At 43.1% G+C, this 24,431-nt stretch overlaps 1 protein-coding gene across 1 annotated transcript; it reads right to left on the reverse strand.

Annotated features, from left to right (window-relative positions):
- Positions 1-1,525: 1,525 nt before the first annotated feature.
- Positions 1,526-23,205, reverse strand: LOC115182642 (serine protease hepsin). The gene is made up of 13 exons (XM_029744172.1): positions 22,789-23,205; positions 22,190-22,315; positions 13,625-13,723; positions 13,123-13,164; positions 12,885-13,023; positions 12,132-12,251; positions 11,951-11,991; positions 11,482-11,647; positions 11,066-11,262; positions 4,220-4,315; positions 3,608-3,750; positions 3,153-3,317; positions 1,526-2,996 (listed from the first exon to the last, which is right to left on the reverse strand). Exons 2-13 carry the CDS (start codon positions 22,206-22,208, stop codon positions 2,943-2,945), a joined length of 1,281 nt encoding a protein of 426 aa, XP_029600032.1. The 5' UTR covers positions 22,209-22,315; positions 22,789-23,205; the 3' UTR covers positions 1,526-2,942.
- Between the last annotated feature and the right edge of the window lie 1,226 nt (positions 23,206-24,431).

A 24,431-nucleotide genomic window follows, 5' to 3' on the forward strand; every position in this document is an offset into this window, starting at 1 on the left:
CCTAGGAGGCAAAGCGTACTAGTTCTCATGGAAAGGGTTGTTTGACTGTTTGACTATTCCAATGTGAATTGGTCTGAGATTGTATTTTCCTGATATAAGGGACATCAGTGAAACCAGGGCACCACTGCAAATATTGCTCTTTGTCTACATTCTAGATCTGGATGGCTGCTCTTGAGCCCAACCAATCTTGGCTAAAATCAACACAATATGGTAGCTTTACAGTAGCTACCTTTACATGTATGATTGGCAAGACAGAACCAAAGGTCAACCAAGTCAGTCCTACCTGAGCATTGAAGATGAAGCAGAGCCAACAGGAACACAGACAAACCAAGCCCTGGTCCCGTCATCCCACATACAGACATTATTCTTCTCTTTAACAACAAAACAACTTTCTACCAACCCCTCCAAGACATCCGCTTCAGTAGACATTCATGCCCTGAGACTCTAGCTGCTGCCAATGATTCCAGCCTGAAAACGCAGAGAGAGAGAGAGGACATACAACTCTCCTTGAGCTACGACCTAAACAAATGAACAAACAACTTTATCTATGGTGAAAAACAAATGAAGGAACTCCCTGGACTGATTTGCAAGAAAGATTCCTGGGAATGAAAATAATGACAACAGGTTGAGCAGGGCTGCGCCGCATTTAGCAAAGAAAGCGATAAGGTTCTTTCCTTTCCTTTCTCTCTCTCTTTCTCTCTCTGTGTCTCTCTGTCATTCCTTCTCAGAGCACACCTGTGATTTGAGTAAAGACATTTCACTTCCAAAGCAGACACCCAATATTGTCCTCTTTTTTTCCAAGGGAAAAAGAGACTATATCTCACTATACCACACACTATAAAGTTCACATTCAAGTAATGCTAAAGCCTTTAGGTTGAAAAGCTGCTATGTACTTTAGGTACCCTTTAGGTTTACTATCAACATATGTATTTGCATGGCCAGTGGACATAAGTCTATAGCACATTTGGGTCTGGGAAAATATACAGGCAAATGGGGTTGCCTGGCAGGGGTCATGCAGAGCAGTCATGCAGAGTTATCCAATGATTTAATGATACGTTACATCACATTGACTGTAGAACTGATCATATAGTGAGCCATTTATAGTATCACCTTCAGGAAGTCTGAATAGTTCAGTTCCTGTAAACCAGGAATGTTTAGATTCCATAAAACCAGTTCCACAACTGTGTCCAGATACAACGTGCTATGTGTTGCGGAAATGACGGGCTTTTTACTGAGGCTTTAGCCGCAAAATATAATACTGGTACAGATGTAGGATATCATTTGATCACCCTGTTGAAGGACATTTACAACTTTAAAAAGGCTTCTGGAGTTTGTAATTTCCACTTTGAAATTTCAGACTTGATTTTCCCTTACAGAAAATGTATCTACTACTACAAAAATATCCATTAATTATAATCCACATAATAATTCACATTTCCTGTTGCTTCAGGACTATTGTCCTTCTGTAGCAAATTGGCTCAAATTAAGATCATATATCTGTAGATGACATTTGACATACATCATCTAGTTTGTTAAATTAAATCTTTATTTCAATACAATACTCAACAGAACAATTTACATTTACAGAAGGAACAGAGTTTAAATCAGTAACAATAACATTCTTACTAAGAATTTCATAATTTCTTCACAGAAAATATATATACATTCACATCTGTTGAAGTCATCTGCATAGAGACTAGACTTCAAACAATATAAAACGAGGAAATGAAAGCATAAAGACCGTCAAATAAGCTTGATAAACTACATCACAATAAACTACAGCAAATTGAGTCATGATGATCAACAGACAATACAAAGTTTTTCTCGTGTTGCTGTGTAGCTAATTCTCTACCAATAAGGTAGTTGTGGTTCTCAGCAGGTAATAGGCCCTTAACTGACAACACACAGCTGAGTATGATCTCTGTAGCGTAGTGCATCATTCTGTGATGAATATGTAATATGACTTGGTGTTGCTAACCGCAATTCCTTAGTAACTTGTGAAGCTGAAATGGCTAATAAGATCTTCATTCAGGTTGTTATTGCACATTTGAGATTTAAATCCATGGATCACTTACAAATAAACATAAATTTTCAAAAAAAATCTGTTACTAATATTTACAATAAAGCCAAACAAATACAACACTGATTTAACTATGAATATCTCATACGTTCTATAGCTCAATGTCTAATCTACAAAGGCTATAGAAATATTGTTTACATTGCACCTGTTTACTTGTCCCTAAATTCATGTCCCCACCAAAAACAAAACGAAGAAACATCATGTGTCATTATAGAACGTAACAGTCACTCTGAACTGCAATCTGTGATATAAACAAAGGATAGAGAGACAATTCAAGAGCTGAATATCTGACAGTAATGTTTTTATTTGTTACAAACATTTTAGGTCTTAGGGAACTTCAGCTACATGTTGTCTATGTTAAAATCTCTTCAGTAACTTTGGCATTATTTGTTCAAGGGAATAATATAAAGGAGAAACTTCACGGCAAAACCAGCCAGAATGTTTGAGCGTTACATTTTGATACACAGACTTGTTGTGTATCATAAGTTGGTTGCACCTGAAAAGAGTCTGTAAGAAAACCCTGAATACAAAAATTAGCCCTTTAATGACATACAAATAATCTCCATACGACAGTACAATCTGCACATTGGCTGGCAGAGTGGTGATTTTCTATGACTTTGTCATACATGTCCCATAAGTATTTTCATTTGACGCTTTCTCATTTCACAAGACCATACACGTATTGATTATTATTTGGTCAAGCTACCACTTCAAGGCTTTCCTCAGGTAATCTAGCTGAATTTACCTATACATCCAATTTTTGCACAAGGTTCCCCTAATAGGATGGGTTTTTTGAACAGGTGAAGTGCAGTAAGTCTGAATGGATAATATTTTGGTCATTTCTGATCCCTTAAAGGTATGCTTAGTGCTCCCATGTACGCGCCATTTTGTGCACTCCTGGTGAATTGTGATACGTCTGTGAAGATAAGACAGGAAAAGAAGATTATACTTCCACCTGTGTGCATCTGTGTACGTGTGTGTGTGTGTGTGTGTGTGTGTGTGTGTGTGTGTGTGTGTGTGTGTGTGTGTGTGTGCATGCGTACATGTGTGTATGTCTGTGTACTGTACTCACCCTCATGGCTGAGGAGATCCAGGGTAGGAAGCGGGACACTCTGGTGTAGACGCCAGGCTTCTTGGCCATGGCACAGCCTGTTCCCCAGCTCACCACCCCCAGCAGGCGGTAGCGGCTGGCCTTGGACAGGGAGTCCTCAGCCACAAACGGGCCCCCGCTGTCCCCCTGAGATAAACAAGTCAACCACTCACATACAGTACATTACAAAATCAGTCTCATTTGGGTGAATGGATTATATAAATATTAACAATTTCTCATGTAAAAGCTAGAATCTGGATAGAGAGCAACGGTACAGCCTTGCTCATATCCGGCACATTCAGATGTCAATAGATGACGTAAATAATTTACATTTTTGTAAGTGGAAGACAGAATATGGATGGAAGGTGACATTTTTTGTTAAAGTTTATTAATTTACTGTCAGGGCAGGGAAATTAGATGTCACTATAGCTGGTTACCTGACAGGCATCGGTACCACCCTTCTCAAAGCCAGCACAGAACATGCTGGTGGTGATCTGGTTGTCATAGTAATCAGGGGCGTTACAGACAGCGTCGTTGATGATCGGCACGTTAGCCTCCTGAAGAACGTCAGCAAGAGTACCTAAGAGAGAAAGAGAGTGAGAGATATAGAGAGAGAATGAGAGAGAGGAAGCGACATCTGCACACTATGACACTGACCCTGTTTACATACTCAAAGGTCATACAGAGAGAGGAGGGAGAGAAAGAAAGAAAGAGATAGGGAGAGGCTGTCTTGTCCAATGACAACAATCATACACCTATTCTGTCTCTCCATGGTTCCAGATAATGGTTTAACCCAGCTCCCACATTATCTGTCTCTGCGACCAGATTATGTTTTAAACCCAGCTCCCACATTATCTGTCTCTGGGACCAGATTATGTTTTAAACCCAACTCCTACAGTAGCTGTCTCTGGGACCAGATTATGTTTTAAACCCAGCTCCTACAGTATCTGTCTCTGGGACCAGATTACGTTTTAAACCCAACTCCTACAGTATCTGTCTCTGGGACCAGATGTAAGTTTAAGGATGTAGAAGCCTACACAGTCACTCACCATAGTAACCTACATTTCCCCAGCCTGTCACTGTCCCCATCTGGCCGTCAATCAGGCGCTGGCCGTAGTGGGGTAAGCACACCGGCTGGATGTAGTCTGCAGAAAACAGAAGGTTTCTTTTTTATTTTTATTTCAGCTTTATTTAACCAGGTAGGCTAGATGAGAACAAGTTCACATTTACAACTGTGACCTGGCCAAGATATAGCAAAGCAGTGCAGCACAAACAACAACACATGAAATAAACAAACATGCAGTCAATAGGTAATAAATAGGCCATAGTGGCGAAATAATTACAATATAGCAATTAAACACTCAAATCAAATCAAAGTTTATTTGTCACGTGCGGTGATCAGTTCCACAGTCAATGCAGATAGCCCGGTTAGCCACTGCGCAGGAGCACTGGTTGGTCGGCCCAATTGAGGTAGTATGTACATGAAGGTATAGTTAAAGTGACTATGCATACAGTAAGGGAAAAAAGTATTTGACCCCCTGCTGATTTTGTACGTTTGCCCACTGACAAAGAAATGATCAGTCTATAAATTTAATTGTAGGTTTATTTGAACAGTGAGAGACAGAATAACAACAAAAAAATTCAGGAAAACGCATGTCAAAAATGTTATAAAATGATTTGCATTGTAATGAGGGAAATAAGTATTTGACTCCTATGCAAAACATGACTTAGAACTTGGTGGCAAAACCCTTGTTGGCAATCACAGAGGTCAGATGTTTCTTATAGTTGGCCACCAGGTTTGCACACATCTCAGGAGGGATTTTGTCCCACTCCTCTTTGCAGATCTTCTCCAAGTCATTAAGGTTTCGAGGCTGACGTTTGGCAACTCGAACCTTCAGCTCCCACCACAGATTTTCTATGGGATTGAGGTCTGGAGACTGGCTAGGCCACTCCAGGACCTTAATGTGCTTCTTCTTGAGCCACTCCTTTGTTGCCTTGGCCGTGTGTTTTGGGTCACTATCATGCTGGAATACCCATCCACGACCCATTTTCAATGCCCTGGCTGAGGGAAGGAGGTTCTCACCCAAGATTTGACGGTACATGGCCCCGTCCATCGTCCCTTTGATGCGGTGAAGTTGTCCTGTCCCCTTAGCAGAAAAACACCCTCAAAGCATAATGTTTCCACCTCCATGTTTGACGGTGGGGATGGTGTTCTTGGGGACATAGGCAGCATTCCTCCTCCTCCAAACACGGCGAGTTGAGTTGATGCCAAAGAGCTCAATTTTGGTCTCATCTGACCACAACACTTTCACCCAGTTGTCCTCTGAATCATTCAGATGTTCATTGGCAAACTTCAGACGGGCATGTATATGTGCTTTCTTGAGCAGGGGGCCCTTGCGGGCGCTGCAGGATTTCAGTCCTTCACGGCGTAGTGTGTTACCAATTGTTTTCTTGGTGACTATGGTCCCAGCTGCCTTGAGATCATTGACAAGATACTCCCGTGTAGTTCTGGGCTGATTCCTCACCGTTCTCATGATCATTGCAACTCCACGAGGTGAGATCTTGTATGGAGCCCCAGGCTGAGGGAGATTGACAGTTCTTTTGTGTTTCTTCCATTTGCGAATAATCGCACCAACTGTTGTCACCTTCTCACCAAGCTGCTTGGTGATGGTCTTGTAGCCCATTCCAGCCTTGTGTAGGTCTACAATCTTATCCCTGACATCCTTGGAGAGCTCTTTGTTCTTGGCCATGGTGGAGAGTTTGGAATCTGATTGATTGATTGCTTCTGTGGACAGGTGTCTTTTATACAGATAACAAACTGAGATTAGGAGCACTCCCTTTAAGAGTGTGCTCCTAATCTCAGCTCGTTACCTGTATAAAAGACACCTGGGAGCCAGAAATCTTTCTGATTGAGAGGGGGTCAAATACTTATTTCCCTCATTAAAATGCAAATCAATTTATAACATTTTTGACATGCTTTTTTGTGGATTTTTTTGTTGTTATTCTGTCTCTCACTGTTCAAATAAACCTACCATTAAAATTATAGACGGATCATTTCTTTGTCAGTGTGCAAACGTACAAAATCAGCAGGGGATCAAATACTTTTTTCCCTCACTGTATATGTTAAACGGTGAGTAGCAGCAGCGTAAAAAGAGGGTTTGGGGGGGTTGGGGGGGCACACAATGCAAATAGTCCTTGGTAGCCATTTGATTACCTGTTCAGGAGTCTTATGGCATGGGGGTAAAAACTGTTGAGAAGCCTTTTTGCCCTAGACTTGGCACTCCGGTACCGCTTGCCATGCAGTAGTAGAGAGAACAGTCTATGACTGGGGTCTTTGACAATTTTTAGGGCCTTCCTCTGACACCACCTAGTGTAGAGGTCCTGGATGGCAGGCAGCTTAGCCCCAGTGATGTACTGGGCCATACGCACTACCCTCTGTAGTGCCTTGCGGTCAGAGGTCGAGCAATTGCCGTACCAGGCAGTGACGCAACCAGTCAGGATGCTCTCGATGTTGCAGCTGTAGAACCTTTTGAGGATCTCAGGACCCATGCCAAATCTTTTTAGTTTCCTGAGGGGGAATAGGCTTTGTCGTGCCCTCTTCACGACTGTCTTGGTGTGTTTGGACCATTCTAGTTTGTTGTTGATGTGGACACCGAGGACCTTGAAGCTCTTAACCTGCTCCACTACAGCCCCGTCGATGAGAATGGGGGCGTGCTCTGTCCTCATTTTCCTGTAGTCCACAATCATCTCCTTAGTCTTGGTTATGTTGAGGGATAGGTTGTTATTCTGGCACCACATGGCAAGGTCTCTGACCTCCTCCCTATAGGCTGTCTTGTCGTTGTCTGTGATCAGGCCTGTTGGGTCATCTGCAAACTTAATGATGGTGTTGGAGTCGTGCCTGGCCATGCAGTCGTGGGTGAACAGGGAGTACAGGAGGGGACTGAGCACGCACCCCTGTGGAGCTCCAGTGTTGAGGATCAGCGTGGCAGATGTGTTGCTACCTACCCTCACCACCTGGGGGCGGCCCGTCAGGAAGTCCAGGATCCAGTTGCAGAGGGAGGTGTTTAGTTACAGGATCCTTAGCTTAGTGATGAGCTTTGAGGGTACTATGGTGTTGAACGCTGAGCTGTAATCAATGAAAAGCATTCTCACATAAGTGTTCCTTTTGTCCAGGTGGGAAAGGGCTGTGTGGAGTGCAATAGAGATTGCATCATCTGTGGATCTGTTTGGGCAGTATGCAAATTAGAGTGGGTCTAGGGTTTCTGGGATAATGGTGTTGATGTGAGCCATTACCAACATTTCAAAGCACTTCATGGCTACGGACGTGAGTGCTACGGGTCTGTAGTGATTTAGACAGGTTGCCTTTGTGTTCTTGGGCACAGGGACTTTGGTGGTCTGCTTGAAACATGTTGGTATTACAGACTCAATCAGGGACATGTTGAAAATGTCAGGGAAGACACCTGCCAGTTGGTCAGCACATGCCCGGAGCACACGTCCTGGTAATCCGTCTGGCCCCGCAGCCTTGTGTATTTTGACCTGTTTAAAGGTCTTACTGACATCGGCTACGGAGAGCGTGATCACACAGTCGTCCGGAACAGCTGATGCTCTCATTCATGCCTCAGTGTTGCTTGCCTCGAAGCGAGCATAGAAGTGATTTAGCTAGTCTGGTAGGCTCGTGTCACTGGGCAGCTCGCAGCTGTGCGTCCCTTTGTAGGCTGTAATAGTTTGCAAGCCCTGCCACATAAGACAAGCATCGGAGCCGGTGCAGTATGATTCAATCTTAGCCCTGTATTGACGCTTTGCCTGTTTGGTGGTTCGTCGCAGGGCATAGCAGGATTTCTTGTAAGCTTCCAGGTTAGAGTACCGCACCTTGAAAGCAGCAGCTCTACGCTTTAGCTCAGTGCGAATGTTGCCTGTAATCCATGGCTTCTGGTTGGGGTATGTATGTACAGTCACTGTGGGGACGACATCCTCGATGCACTTATTGATAAAGCCAGTGACTGATGTGGTGTACTCCTCAATGCCATCGGAAGAATCCTGGAACATGTTCCAGTCTGTGATAGCAAAACAGTCCTGTAGTTTAGCATCTGCTTCATCTGACCACTTTTTTATAGACCGAGTCACTGGTGCTTCCTGCTTTCATTTTTGCTTGTAAGCAGGAATCAGGAGGATAGAGTTGTGGTTGGATTTACCAAATGGAAGGCAAGGGAGAGCTTTGTACGCGTCTCTTTGTGTGGAGTATAGGTGATCGAGAATTTTTTCCCCCTTTTTTCCCCGATTCCGTGAAACATAGGATATTACAGTTTTTTATGTCCCGTTGGTAGGATATTCGTGATCGTACCTAGTCTAATTTATTGTCCAATGATTGCACGTTGGCGAGTAGTATTGATGGTAATGGCAGCTTTCCCAGTCGCCTTCTCCAGGTCCTGACCAGGCATCTGGCTCTTTGTGCTCTGCACCTGCGTTGCTTCCTCTTGCAAATAATGGGGATGTCGGTCCTGTGGGGTGTTTGGAGAATGTCTTGTGCATCGTCTTTGTTGTAGAAAAAATCTTTGTCTAATCCGAGGTGAGTGATCGCTGTCCTGATATCCAGAAGCTCTTTTTTGCCGTAAGATACGGTTGCTGATACATTATGTACAAAATAAGTTACAAATAACGCGAAAACCCCCCACATAATAGCACAATTGTCTGGGCGCCCTTAAAATTGCTGCCATTTCTTCTGGCGCCATTTTATATACACTTGAGTGATAGATGTGCAGAAGATGAGTGTACAAGTAGAGATACTGGGGTGCAAAGGAGCAAAATAAATAAAATAGATAACAGTATGGGGATGAGGTAGTTGGATGGGCTAATTACAGATGGGCTATGTACAGGTGCAGTGATCTATGAGCTGCTCTGACAGCTGGTGCTTAAAGCTAGTGAGGGAGATATTAGTCTCCAGCTTCAGTGATATTTGCAGTTCGTTCCAGTCATTGGCAGCAGAGAACTGGAAGGAAAGGCGGCCGAAGGAGGAATTGGCTTTGGGGGTGACCAGTGAAATTTACCTGCTGGAGCGCGTGCTACGGGTGGGTGCTGCTATGGTGACCAGTGAGCTGAGATAAGGCGGGGCTTTACCTAGCAAATAATTATAGGTGACTTGGAGCCAGTGGGTTTGGCGATGAATATGTAGCGAGGACCAGCCAACGAGACCATACAGGTAGCAATGGTGGGTAGTATATGGGGCTTTGGTGACTAAACGGATGGCACTGTGATAGACTGCATCCAGTTTGTTGAGTAGAGTGTTGGAGGCTATTTTGTAAATGACATAACCGAAGTCAAGGATCGGTAGGATGGTCAGTTTTACGAGGGTATGTTTGGCAGCATAAGTGAAGGATGCTTTGTTGCGAAATAGGAAGCTGATTCTAGATTTAATTTTGGATTGGAGATGCTTAATGTGAGTCTGGAAGGAGAGTTTACAGTCTAACCAGACACCTAGGTATTTGTAGTTGTCCACCTATTCTAAGTCAGAACCGTCCAGAGTAGTGATGCTGGGCTGGCGGGCAGGTGTGGGCAGCGATCGGTTGAATAGCATGCATTTAGCTTTACTTGCGTTTAAGAGCAGTTGGAGGCCATGGAAGGAGAGTTGTATGGCATTGAAGCTTGTCTGGAGGTTAGTTATCACAGTGTCCAAAGAAGGGCCAGAAGTATACAGAATGGTGCCGTCTGCGTAGAGGTGGATCAGAGAGTCACCAGCAGCAAGAGTGACATCATTGATATATACAGAGAAAAGAGTCGGCCTGAGGATGAACCCTGTGGCACCCCCATAGAGACTGCCAGAGGTCCGGACAACAGGCCCTCCGATTTGACACACTGAACTCTGTCTGAGCAGTAGTTGGTGAACCAGGCGAGGCAGTTATTTGAGAAACCAAGGCTGTTGAGTCTGCCAATAAGAATGTGGTGATTGACAGAGTTGAAAGCCTTGGGCAGGTCGATGATTACAGCTGCACAGTATTGTCTCTTATCGATGGCGGTTAAGATAAGGTGAAGAGGAGGGAGAGAGAGATGAGATTGAATTGTACTTAAATGTGGCTTGTGTGTTTGTGTGTTGTATTCACTGTGGACAATGTTCATCTTGTCGGCTGATGTTGCATGTTCTCAATTTCCCCACCAGTGAGTTATTATATCATGAGAATAGCTGCAATTCTGAGTCCAACCACTAGATGTCAGACAAGGCCCAAAACATCTGTCCTTGATAAACAACAGGAAGTTCACTGCATAACAACTACATCCTAGAACAGTTTCCCAAAATCGGGGATGCACGTTTTGTTTAATGCCCTAGCACTGCACAGATGATTCAAATAATCAACTAATCATCAAGCTTTCATAATATGAATCAGCTGTATAGTGTTAAGGCAAAAGCCAAAACGTGCACCCCTTGGGGTCCTGAGGATCAAGATTGGGAAAAGCTGTCCTAGAGTTTTCTCTCTCACATTATAACAATGTAATGTTTTTCTATGTACATACAGCGATTCCAGAAAAAATACAGTAAAACAGAGGGCAAACTATTTTGTCCGGTTCTGATATCATTGTCTTTTGTCCAGGCGACAGCAGGCAGGCAGTAAAGAGGGCCTTTGTTTGGTAGTCTGACTGGAAACCTGAACACTGAGGAAGGGAATTACCATAGTGACTCGTCCCTCATCTCCATCTCGCTTTATCACTTCTCTCTATTCCCCTTCTCTCTCTCTCTCTCTCTCCCTCTCTCCCTCCCTCTCTCTCCCTCCCTCTCTCTCCCTCCCTCTCTCTCTCCCTATTCTACCTCTAAGCACACTGTGGCTTCATCTGATGTGCCTTGAAAAAGAACAACAAATCATCACAGTATAATAAGAATATAACAATATGGGCCAGAATGTGTTTACCTGTGAAGTGCAGAGGCTGGGCCAGAGCCAGGACAGCGATGTCTCTGCTGTTATCATCTATGTTGGGGTCTACGAAGGGCAGGTAGCTGCTGTGGTACACCACAGTCTTTACCTCAAGAACTCTAACATTCTTATGAGTGAGCTTGTTGTAGATGGAGCCCAGTAACACCCTCCATCGAGACACCTGACGGTTCCTCCTGAGAGAGGACAAACAGAATCCATGAGAAGAAGTGTGTGTAAGCAAGAGAGAGAGAGAGAGAGCGCAAGAGAGACAGTGTGTGTGAGAGAGAGAGAGAGAGAGAGAGAGAGAGAGAGAGAGAGAGAGAGAGAGAGTGTGAGAGAGAGAGAGAGAGAGAGAGAGAGAGAGAGAGAGAGAGAGAGAGAGAGAGAGAGAGAGAGAAAGATTCAGGGCTTACTCTGGGAAGCAGTGGGCTGCGCTGACGATCCAGCGGTCTGAGATGATGGAGCCTCCACACTGGTGCACCCCGTCATACTGCAGACTGACCTGCCAGGGCCAGCTACCCTGCCTAGCATCTACACCACCCACTATACGGTCCTCTGTCAGACTACGCCTGCCACAGTCTAGACAGACAGAAAGAGAGGGGAGGGAGGGATAGGGAGGAGAAAGAGATATGGATGGGGAGGGAGAAGGAGGAGACAGAGAGAGATAGGGAGGGAGGAGTAAAGAGAGAGGTAAGAGAGGGAGAGGTACAGGAGGAGAGAAAGCGAGATAGGGAGGAGTAAAGAGAGAGGTAACAGGGGGGATGCAGGAGAGAGTTAAGCCATCCTGTACAACTCTCAGGTTGTTTTTCATTGTGTTTTACACTTTGTGTAAAAAGTGTATCACGGTGTCAGGACCAAACCAAAGCTCTCAGCTGAACCTACCTTGACAAAGCAGACTTAGGACCTGGCCAGTTTCACAGTCACTGCAAAACAAAACAACAAGAGTCAGACACAGCAGCCTGGAACTCTACATTCCTGCTCTTCTCTACTTTTCAGCCCACTGCTGCTTTAATAAACACCTCCTTCATCTAGGAGATATAAGAGTGTTATAAGAATGTCTTACCAGGGATATAGAGACTCTTTGATCTTCTTGCCATAGGTCAGCTCCTTCTCTTTGACACAGAAAAACTCCTCACGGTCGTTACTGCCTTCAGGGATACTGGACACAGAGTAATTCACCATGCTGGAAGGGACATAAGGCATGCATCTCTTTATTACAGAGACTTCTATCACTGACAGATCAGTTGAAAGATCCCTGGCCTAAACACGATGAAGTTGTATAACTTTTTGGGCAACCCGACCAAATTCACATAGCAATGTGAGGTAAAGATCTGTCATTCTCATTGAAAGGAAGTCTGAGAAGCGGTAGATCCATTCTATATGCACTATTTTTATGCTTCCTGTCCTTAAGTTTAGTTTTCGCCTCTTTTTATTTTCAGCTTTGTACACCAGCTGAAAATACAATCAAGTTTTTGAAAATATATTTCACAGCTGTTTAGATTCTCTAAACTATACATTGCTTGCTTTGTGGCCATAAACTGAGATTAGGCAAACCATTAGAATTTTAGCAACCAAGCAAGGGTGGAGCAATTTCTGTGCAGCCTTCCTGCAAGGCATAGTGGTATCAGCCCCCCGCACCTCTGTGAATCAGATGGGTTGGGTTAAATGCAGAAGACACATTTCAGTTGAATGCATTAAGTTGTACTACTGACTAGGTATCCCCCTTTCCCTTTCCTTTTATGATGCTGTAGATAGTGACTCCCACTTTTGGATTTAATCTAAAGCCTTTCATATCACAATACATCAATCTCCTCACCTGACAAAGCCCATCTCCTCACAGCTGATGTTGGCCAGGAGCTGGTTGGCCTCTGAGGAACAGAGGTGTCTCCACCGTCGCTCGGCCGAGTCAAACACCCGGAGACGTAGGTCCGAGCTTGGATTGGAGTTCACCTGGACTGGGTTGGAGCAATGAAATACTGGATCAAACAAACCCTTCTATCGATTCAGATACGATATGAGGTTGTCTTTGGTGGAGTGGTTTCCCTCTCACTTACCATCATATAATCCTGTGTCTTCTTCTCTGATACAAAATGTTACTAGGATTTGAAAAACAAACAAACAAACAAAAGTCAACAACATGTAATATAAAACTGTAAAGTGCATACATACTCTGTTGATGAAACAGCAAACCTCACAGAGCCGGCAAACTAATCCACTGACTGCAATCAAACAATGTTGGTAATATCTGAACCAAAGATGGGAGGATGAATTAAGATAGTTCACTCAGGCCGTTTACCATTGAAAAGAATAGTCAGTTTCTGTCTACTTAAGGGGGTGGCTCTCCCATAGACACCAATGTGATAGCAACTGGTTCTGGTGTACTTAGTTAATTGACTTCCATTCAAACAAAAAAAATGAGGGAGTGGGATGTCTCGCTTCCTCTTTCATCTCTGTCTGTACTATGAAAAAACTAAAACTACATTGCCCACAAAGCACTGCTCATTGCCAAAAGGTACACATCACTACTATGTGAGAGCAGATGCAGAGGTCTCTCACCTACAGCCCAGACAGCAGCTCCAATCCCCCCAAGTAGCACCACGGTCAGACACATGCCCGCCACGCGACATGGGGTCAGGAAGGTCACCCCCACGCCTCCTGTAAAAGACAACACACACAACAAAAACAACACACACAACAAAAACATACCATTACGTTCAACGTCACACTGAAGGTAGTCTGGCCCAGGAGTGTGAAGGTGAACAGCAAGGCACTGGAATGACAAACCACCCTTGCTGTCTCTGCCTTGCCGGCTCCCCTCTCTTCACTGGGATTCACCACCTCTGACCTTATTAAGGTGGCTGAGTCATTGGCTTGCACGAGCTCTCCCATTCCGTCCCTAGGAGGGGTGCATCACGTTGTGCCAGGCTTTTTTTCGGTGGTCTGTCTGTCCTATCTGGTGTAATTCTCCTGTCTTATCTAGTGTCCTGTGTGATCTTAAGTATGCTTCCTCTAATTCTTCAATCTCTCTCTCCCCCCATCCGGAGGACCTGAGCCCCATGCCCCAGGACTACCGGTCCTGATGACTCCTGGCTTTTCCCGTCCCCAGTCCACCTGGTCATGCTGCTGATCCAGTTTCTGCTGTTCTGCCTGCGGTTATCTGATCTGTTCACTGGTCGTGCTACCTTGTCCCAGACCTGCTGTTTCAACCCTCGCACTCCCTCTCTCCCCCCTTCTCTCTGTCTCTCTCTCTCTGTCTCTCTCTCTCTCTCTCTCTCTCTGTCTCTCTCTCTCTCTCTCTCTCTCTCTCTACCACACCTGCTGTCTCGACAATGCTCGGCTATGAAAAGACAACTGACCATGCTGGTCATCTATGAACGTTTGAATATCTTGCAGAACGATCTGCCTTAATGGCCATGTACTCTTATATCTCCACCAGGCACAGTGAGAAGAGGACAGGCCACCCCTCACAGCCTAGTTCCTTTCTAGGTTTCTTCCTAGGTTCCTGCCTTTCTAGGGAGTTTTTCCCAGCCACCATGCTTTTACATCTGCATTGCTTGCTCTCTGGGGTTTTAGACTCGGATTCTGTATAAACAATTTATGACTGCTGTTGTAAAAAGGGCTTTATAAATAAATGTGATTGATTGATTGACATGTACTCTTGATGTGTTGACCTGTTGCAGTCTCTATAACTACTGTGATTATTATTTGACCATGCTGGTCATTTATGAACGTTTGAACATCTTGAAGAAGTGAAAGTGTTTTAATCAGATAGGTAAAAAGGAAGAGAGAGTGCCATAATAACACACTGGCACATTGAAAAAGTACAAATGAATAGGATCAATAGTCCAAAGTCTGCTCCATTTCCATAGAGCTAAAACAAACTGCAAGCTTGATTTCAGTGCCATCTCAAGCCCCAACAAATTGTCACTGTGTCCCTAGCTAGAACACAAAGTTGGGCAGAATGAGAGGTCATTTCATTACATTAAATGAATTGCTGATGATGATGAAAGGTCCATGAACTGACCAGTCACTAACTGTTAAAGTTTGGTTGAACCAAAACAAAGCCACACTTGATTATAAGCACTGTTTACAACTTAAGTCACACGTGTGAGACACACTTATGCGCCGCACACACACACACAAACACACACTTGTTTTACTATCCTTGTGAGGACTTCTGGTCCCCACAAGGATAGCAAAACCAAACCACACACACACACAGGTAGCATGCGTATATCTGCTGTGTTTGCAGACAGGTACCTGAGGTAGAGGTCGACCGATTAATCGGAATAGCCGATTAATTAGGGCCGATTTCAAGTTTTCATAACAATCGGTGATCGGCATTTTTGGACACCGATCATGGCCAATTACATTGCACTCCATGAGGAGACTGCGTGGCAGGCTGACTACCTGTTATGCAAGTGCAGCAAGGAGCCAAGGTAAGGTGCTAGCTAGCATTAAACTTATCTTATAAAAAACAATCAATCTTAACATAATCACTAGTTAACTACACATGGTTGATGATATTACTAGTTTATCTAGCTTGTCCTGCGTTGCATATAATCGATGCGGTGCCTGTTAATTTATCATTGAATCATAGCCTACTTCGCCAAACGGGTGATGTAACAAGCGAAAAAAGCACCTTTCTTAAAATCGATACACAAGTATATATTTTTAAACCTGCATATTTAGTTAATATTGCCTGCTAACATGAATTTATTTTAACTAGGGAAATTGTGTCACTTCTCTTGCGTTCTGTGCAACAGAGTCAGGGTATATGCAGCAGTTTGGGCCGCCTGGCTCGTTGCGAACTGTGAAGACTATTTCTACCTAACAAAGACAGCCTACTTGATGATTTAACAAAAGCACATTTGCGAAAAAAAGCACAATCGTTGCACGAATGTACGTAACCATAAACATCAATGCCTTTCTTAAAATCAATACACAGAAGTATATTTTTTTAAACCTGCATATTTAGTTAAAAGAAATTCATGTTAGCAGGCATTATTAAACTAGGGAAATTGTGTCACTTCTCTTGCGTTCATTGCACGCAGAGTCCGGGTATATGCAACAGTTTGGGCCACCTGGCTCGTTACGAACTAATTTGCCAGAATTTTACGTAATTATGACATAACATTGAAGGTTGTGCAATGTAACAGGAATACTTAGACTTATGGATGCCACTTGTTAGATAAAATACGGAACGGTTTGATATTTCACTGAAAAAATAAACGTTTTATTTTCTAAATGATTGTTTCCGGATTTGACCATATTAATGACCTAAGGATCGTATTTCTGTGTGTTATTATGTTATAATTAAGTCTATGATTTGATATTTGATAGAGCAGTTTGACTGAGCGGTGGTAGGCAGCAGCAGGCTCATAAGCATTCATTCAAACAGCACTTTCGTGCCAGCAGCTCTTCGCAATGCTTCAAGCACAGCTCTGTTTATGACTTCAAGCCTATCAACTCCCGAGATTAGGCTGGTGTAATCGATGTGAAATGGCTAGCTAGTTAGCAAGGGTGCGCTCTAATAGCGTTTCAAACATCACTCGCTCTGAGACTTGGAGTAGTTGTTCCCCTTGCTCTGCAAGGGCTGCGGCTTTTGTGGAGCGATGAGTAACGATGCTTCAAAGGTGGCTGTTTTCGATGTGTTCCTGGTTCGAGCCCAGGTAGCAATACTATAGTGCCTATAAAAACATCCAATAGTCAAAGGTATATGAAATACAAATGGTATAGAGAGAAATAGTCCTATAATTCCTATAATAACCTCAACCTAAAACTTCTTACCTGGGAATATTGAAGATTCATATTAAAAGGAACCACCAGCTTTCATATGTTCTGAGCAAGGAACTTAAACGTTAGCTTTTTTACATGGCACATATTGCACTTTTACTTTCTTCTCCAAAACTTTGTTTTTGAATTATTTAATCCAAATTGAACATGTTTCATTATTTATTTGAGGCTAAATTGATTTGATTGATGTATTATATTAAGTTAAAATAAAAGTGTTCATTCAGTATTGTTGTAATTGTCATTATTACAAATAAATAAATACATTAAAAAAATAATTTTAAAACGGCCAATTAATCGGTATCGGCTTTTTTGGTCCTCCAATAATCGGTATCGGCATTGAAAAAAAATCCTAATCGGTCGACCTCTAATCTGAGGCGCAGAGAGTGGAGCTCTGGAGTGATCATTAACCTTGCAGGCTAGCCAGCCAGCTTCAGCATGTGTGGAGACATGCCACACACCAGACCAAACCAGCAGAGCAGACCAGCAGAGACACTGACTGACTGCAAGGCATGATAAGCTCCTGACTCAGTGCAAACAAACACACTGTCTGTGGATCCAACGCAGGTCTAACACAGGTCTATAAGAATGCTCTGTAGGTAATACACAGGTCTATAAGTCTGTTATTACTGTGTAGGTATTCACAAGTTTTTATGTATGCTATAGGGCCATGACGTTTTACTGATCTGGTCATGTGGGCACTTAGGAACAATCTCCTATTGGGCATCAATACATGCTCGATAGTGAGGACATCATTCAACCATTCGACACCAACAACACAAACAGTTGCACTATATTTCACATTTTAGTCATTTAGCAGCCACTCTTATCCAGAGCGATTTACAGGAGCAATTAGGGTTAAATGCCTTGCTCAAAGACACAGACAGATGTATTACTTAGTCGGCTCGGGAATTCGAACTAGCGACCTTTTGGTTACCAACGCTCTTAACCGCTAGGCTACCTGCCACCCACTACCTGGATCACCCTAGCTGCCTGTACAAGTAGAGTCTGCCGGATGAGCATGTCTATTATCAACAACATAACACTGTTTCCCATTGTGCCTTATGCAGGGAAACGAGCATCAACCTGATACTCAGCCAATTAAAAGAGAGGAAAATCAACATCGCACACAAAGGAGGGAGACTGGAATTCAGTGAGAAAACACTGGGGTCCTGTAAGGCCATGGGGTCTGCCGTCTGTACTCATTACCTCAGGATATGGGCACAGTTGACAGGCAGCTGATGGCTCTTCAGAGAGTGATGGGGAAATCCTCCACTTCTTTCTCCCTTACTCACCACTGTCAATCAGTGTGGACCATGCATCAACAATAAGATACATGGGTTTCTACTGAGAGGGCATTAAAAGAAAAACATCAAGTACTGTTGCTCTATAACACAGTGAAAATTAAGATGTACAAATGTATTTGAAGGCTTTTGTATAATGTACGGTTTTTAAAACACACAGTTGACCTACATAAGATACAGTGAAGCTCTGGTAGTGTGATGACTGTACATTATATAATAAAATGGACTCTTTTCAAACAATAACAGATGTTTTGGTGCAGTCACCTATGGCAACTCCAGAGAACCCTGACTCAGCACAAGTTATAGGCTGCTGATACAAGGGCTTTTCCAGATATCAGTTTGGAGCCATAAGATTCACTGTCTCGTGGGTGTGCTGGCTTTTGTTCCAACCCAGCACTAACACGCATGAAGACCATGATTAGTTGATTGTTTGAAACAGGTACGGTCTAGAGAGCAGAACCCTTCATACCCAGTCGCATTGCAGAACACTGCACTGCAGATTTAAATTACAACATTCCTTCTCTGTACAAAAGCAATTCTCAACCTTGTTGACTTTCAGGAGACATTCTACTTCGAACAAAAACGTTCTACAACCACAACACCCATCCCTAACCCATACACCTACAGTATGTCCTGTGAGGCCGTATCAGTAGATTAATGTGTTATTGTTCCTGCCCAGGACTCTCTGTAATGACAGGGGTGAGGAAGGGACCACAGATCCTATTGACATAACCAGATCTTGTCCAAGGGCTGACTTTATCTCAGGCCAGTCTCCCTTCCAGTATTCCAGCTGCTGGTTCCAAGAAAGCCCCACATTTCCTAAACCCACTCCAGTGGATCCTGGAGTCACAGGCCTGGAGCTGGAGAACAAGCCCTGCTATTGTTTTAGCCTCTACTTGAGTACACCCGGTGTGTGGGAAATACACATCTCCTTTGCTGAAGAGAGATACATACTTCTATAAGGTGAAAGGCCTAGTTACCTTGTGTCTCTCTCAGGAAGATTGCATTTTGCCTCATTTCACAATAGAAAGATCATTTCATAAAGCTACATCTGTTTGAGAACTGTGACTAAAATGTCTCACACAACAATCAATGAGTCATGGAATGCCACAGATCAGCAGTTTCAGCAACTAAACCACAGATAGAGATCAGTGTTGTACACCTCAACCCAGACCAAAAAAAACAGACAACACAACAATCACCAGTCATGCTGTAACTGTTTCAGCTACACTGTACAGGATCAACTCAGAAGGAGACTGAGATGTTGTTCATTGGATTGTGACTCAGGTTTGCCAATGGCTTTACGTTGAAACATAGAATCTGTCAGAGAGTCCTGGTGAGCATCTCTCTACAAGACACACGGAAGTGTCCATGCTTGAGAACTTAGGAGTACTTTTAATTCTCCAAATTAAAAGCCGCCCAATAAATGATGCTATGTCTGGTAAAAAGCAAACAGTATAACTGTGGTCTAAAAAATATGTTAAACTCAAGATTACTGTACCCTTGTTATTACCACTGTTTTGATTATTTGCCAGTACATACAGGTATAGCTTTCTAAATATTGCGTAAAGATCATGATTGGGACCACCCACTACTAGTGATAATTAGATAACAAAGAAATACTGATATGAGCAGTCAAAAAACATTTCACAAGGATGATGAGGTTCCAAGCCAGGCACACTTGGGCCTTTATCTTATCTGTCATTGCATAAACATAATCACACAAGACATTACAGTGTCATAAAGATAAATAGAGAGCAGTTAAATAAGGTGTATGGTCTGCCACTACAACTGAAGAAGAGACAGCTGAGAAGTGAATGCAAGAACACAATGGAATTAGTAAATATTGTTTTAATGAGTGATAATGGTGAAGGGTAATGTTCTCTGTTCAGAAATAACTCTGGACGCCCCAATTAAATAATAAAAGAGGTTCCATGTGTTATAGATAAAATACAGTTGAAGTCGGAATTTTCATACACCTTAGCTAAATACATTGAAACTCAGTTTTTCACAATTCCTGACATTTAATCCTAGTAAAAATTCTCTGTCTTAGGTCAGTTAGGATCACCACTTTATTTGAAGAATGTGAAATGTCAGAATAATAGCAGAGAGAATGATTTATTTCAGCTTTTATTTCTTTCATCACATTCCCAGTGGGTCAGAAGTTTACATACACTCAATTAGTATTTGGTAGCATTGCCTTTAAATTGTTTAACTTGGGTCAAACGTTTCGGGTAGCCTTCCACAAGCTTCCCACAATAAGTTGGGTGAATTTCAGCCCATTCCTCCTGACAGAGCTGGTGTAACTGAGTCAGGATTGTAGGCCTCCTTGGTTGCACATGCTTTTTCAGTTCTGCCCACACATTTTCTATAGGATTGAGGTCAGGGCTTTGTGATGGCCACTCCAATACCTTGACTTTGTTGTCCTTAATCTTTGGAAGTATGCTTGGGGTCATTGTCCCTATGGAAGACCAATTTGCGACCAAGCTTTAACTTCCTGACTGATGTCTTGAGATGTTGCTTCAATATATCCACATAATTTTCCTGCCTCATGGTGCCATCTATTTTGTGAAGTGCACCAGTCCCTCCTGCAGCAAAGCACCACCACAACATGATGCTGCCACCCCTGTGCTTCACGGTTGGGATGGTGTTCTTCGGCTTGCAAGCCTCCCCCCTTTTTCCTCCAAACACAATGATGGTCATTATGGCCAAAAGGTTCTATTTTTGTTTCATCAGACCAAAGGACATTTCTCCAAAAAGTACAATCTTTGTCCCCATGTGCAGTTGCAAACTGTAGTCTGGCTTTTTTATGGCGGTTTTGGAGTAGTGGCTTCTTCCTTGCTGAGCGGCCTTTCAGGTTATGTCGATATAGGACTCGTTTTATTGTGGATCTTGATATTTTTGTACCCGTTTCCTCCAGCAACTTCACAAGGTCCTTTGCTGTTCTTCTAGGATTGATTTGCACTTTTCGCACCAAAGTACATTCATCTCTAGGAGACAGAACGCGTCTCCTTCCTGAACGGTATGACGGCTGCGTGGTCCCATGGTGTTTATACTTGCTCACTATTGTTTGTACAGATGAATGTGGTACCTTCAAGCGTTTGGAAATTGCTCCCAAGGATGAACCAGACTTGTGGAGGTCTACAATTTTTTTTCTGGGGTCTTGGCTGATTTCTTTTGATATTCCCATGATGTCAAGCAAAGAGGCACTGAGTTTGAAGGTAGGCCTTGAAATTCATCCACAGGTACACCTCCAATTGACTCAAATTATGTCAATTAGCCTATCAGAAGCTTCGAAAGCCATGACATCATTTTCTGGAATTTTCCAAGCTGTTTGAAGGCACAGTCAACTAAGTGTATGTAAACTTCTGACCCACTAGAATGTGACACAATGAATTATAAGTGAAATAATCTGTCTGTAAACAATTGTTGGAAAAATTACTTGAGTCATGAACAAAGTATATGTCCTGACTGACTTGCCAAAACTATAGTTTGTTAACAAGAAATTTGTGGAGTGGTTGAAAAACTATTTTTAATGACTCCAACCTAAGTGTATGCAAACGTCCGACTTCAACTGTAAATGCAAAAAAAAATTCTAAACAGAATCAAAGATGCATGGATAAAGTATCACTGAACTCTTAGAAAAATGGGTTCCTAAAGGGTTCTTTGGCTGTCGTGATAGGATAACCCTTCTACTGTGTTGGTTCCAGGTAGAACCCTTTTTGGTTCCAGGTAGAACACTTTTTTCAAAGGGTTCTCCTATGGGGACAGCACCATTTTTTCTAAGTGTGTGTGTACTTTAATAAAAGCAAAATTCTTTGCAAGACTGTACGAAGAAAAACATTTTTTTTTTAAAAGGTTCCTAATCTAGATCACAAACTCGACACCACAAAAGGTAGTTTACCCCATCAAACATCAAGCGGTGGCCAGTTCTATTAATCTTTAACACTGAGTTCTTCTGATGTCAAATACAGAGGGAAAAAATGTGGCAAGCACAATGTCTGGATGTGTGCGGAACACTCACCATTCTTTTTCTCAGTCATTTTTTCTCGCTCAAAAGTAGAAAATGAAAAGAGGTAGCTGAAGTTCAGAGTGGCCCTGCTTCACAGCTACTGTGATGGTCAACTTGCCACCCAGTCTTATTCCCAGCCTGTATAAATAGACAGCACAGAACATAAACGTTAATAAACGTTTTGACTGGAGAGAGGTGGGTTAAACAAGTTAAATAAACCAAAGGGCAAAGTGAGTTGTTTTTAGCAGATTTGACTAATAGACTAGGCTGAAGGGGAAATTGTTATTTTTATATGGAATAAATGTGTAATAAACATGTCTCTACTGATGAGTGGTAGCTATATTGTAATTTACCACATAATTAGGATATGCTGTTTCTCCCCAGTATGCATACTAGCTAGCTACCAATAGGCCTACCATCCAGCATAGAATGATTAGGCCAACATACCTTTTATATCGAGAAACTCATAACAATCACCCTTAGATATGAACACTGGACAGAATGTAACGGTTACTTTTCCATAGCTATGTTCATGATCAAAAACAACTCAATGCTTTAAAATTACAGAGTAGTAGGTTTCTCAAAATCCACACCATTCTCAGAGCACTCACCTCTCTTTTGCAACAGGTGTATGACTGCTTGTAAAGTCAAGCCTGGAAAAAAATGAAGTTACAATCTCGGCGATTACTCTCGAGGCTCGTAGTTCCCTCCGGGGTAGCAGTAGGAATAGGCTGTAAACTCCACCATGGATATTCCCAATACTTCGACAAGTGGTTGATGGCTACAAAGAGGGCGAAAAGAAAACGTTCCCCACTTTCTCCCCTTCTGCGAACGAAAACAGTTCTCCGTTCAAAACTGAAAATAAAATATAATTTCCTATAGATAAAACGTGTAGCTACCAACGTATTTACACAGTTGTTTTTTTTCTGTAAAAACAAGACTGCTCAGCAGTTCGACTTGTTCAACTCCCAGTTCTGCGCTCACAGTCTTTTAGAAACCGTCAAGGTAGAGTACAGGTGACGTCATGAGCTATCGTTCAAATGGGACCTGCAGAGCAGAGCACAGGCTTAAAGCCCTTTTGTTTTTTCAGACCATGGTTAATCAAGTGTAACTGTTAACAACCCCTTCAATTGATTTACCGTTTCCTAGTTTTACATTTATGTGTTAAGTTCAGGTAATGTTCCAGGTGCAATAGACCAAAGTGCATTGAAGTTGAGGCATGAGTTGGCCAGTCCTAGGCTTAAACCATGCCACAGGAGCTTAACGGACCTTGCAACATTATTAATGGACCGTGCAACATTATCGTCTAAACAATAGGGTGCAAACAGGGGGTTGGGATAAGATTGGAACTAGACAGGTCGGTAGGCAGAACGGTCAGAGGTGAAGGCATAGATCTGCATATAATGGATGCTCATTGTAAACAAGGTCTCAATAGACAGAACCAAAAACAGGCTCTGGCTTGTTAGTGACATTATTAGCCAGCAATCGAGCCTTGGCTTTTTGTTGCAGGCTTATAATGTCAATGCTTTTCTACACATCTATTTTTGTTTCTCAATATCCTTGACCAGTTCCTAGTTAGGAAAAAGAGAAGTGAGTGACAGATGGAAAGACAGACACTGTCGAGGTGTATAGTGAGTAAGGGAGTGGGGGAGCGTCAGAGATGGCTTTGGGAGTCTTCCAGACTGGCTGGAGGAGGCTGCTCTCACTCATCCTGCAAGGTAAGACTGACATCATATTCATCATTATCATACGGAACACACTTTTAGTATGGTATGTGGATAGACATACAAAGTATTGTATTGTAAATCATATTCATTCATTCCTTGTATCCCAGGCTGCTGTGTGGGTGTCCTATGTAGTGACTGGGCTGTGCGTGTCCCCTCCGCTCCCCTGTGTGCCGTGGCCGTCTCGTCTGTGGTTCTCCTCTGCTCCTACGACTACCCTCAGCCCTACAGGGTGCTGTCTGAGATGTGGTGCCGGGACCAGAGCCGCTGCATCACCCCCAGGTACGTGTACCATAGCCAGGGCATCTTCCCTGAGCCAGCCTCCCAGGGCAGAGTGGAGTACCTGGGGAAGGAAGGAACCAGGAACTGCTCCCTGAGGATCTCTGATCTGAGGAGGTCTGATAGCGGGACATACGTCTTCTATTTTATCACCAACCACCCAGTGGAGAAGCCTCCTGGACAGCCTGGAGTAACCCTGCTAGTGGCAGGTAAGACCACAGTGCTTATTATATGTTTTTTTTTTTTTTTTA

Source organism: Salmo trutta, chromosome 3 (genome assembly GCF_901001165.1).
Source record: "Salmo trutta chromosome 3, fSalTru1.1, whole genome shotgun sequence".
Lineage (NCBI taxonomy): Eukaryota > Metazoa > Chordata > Actinopteri > Salmoniformes > Salmonidae > Salmo > Salmo trutta.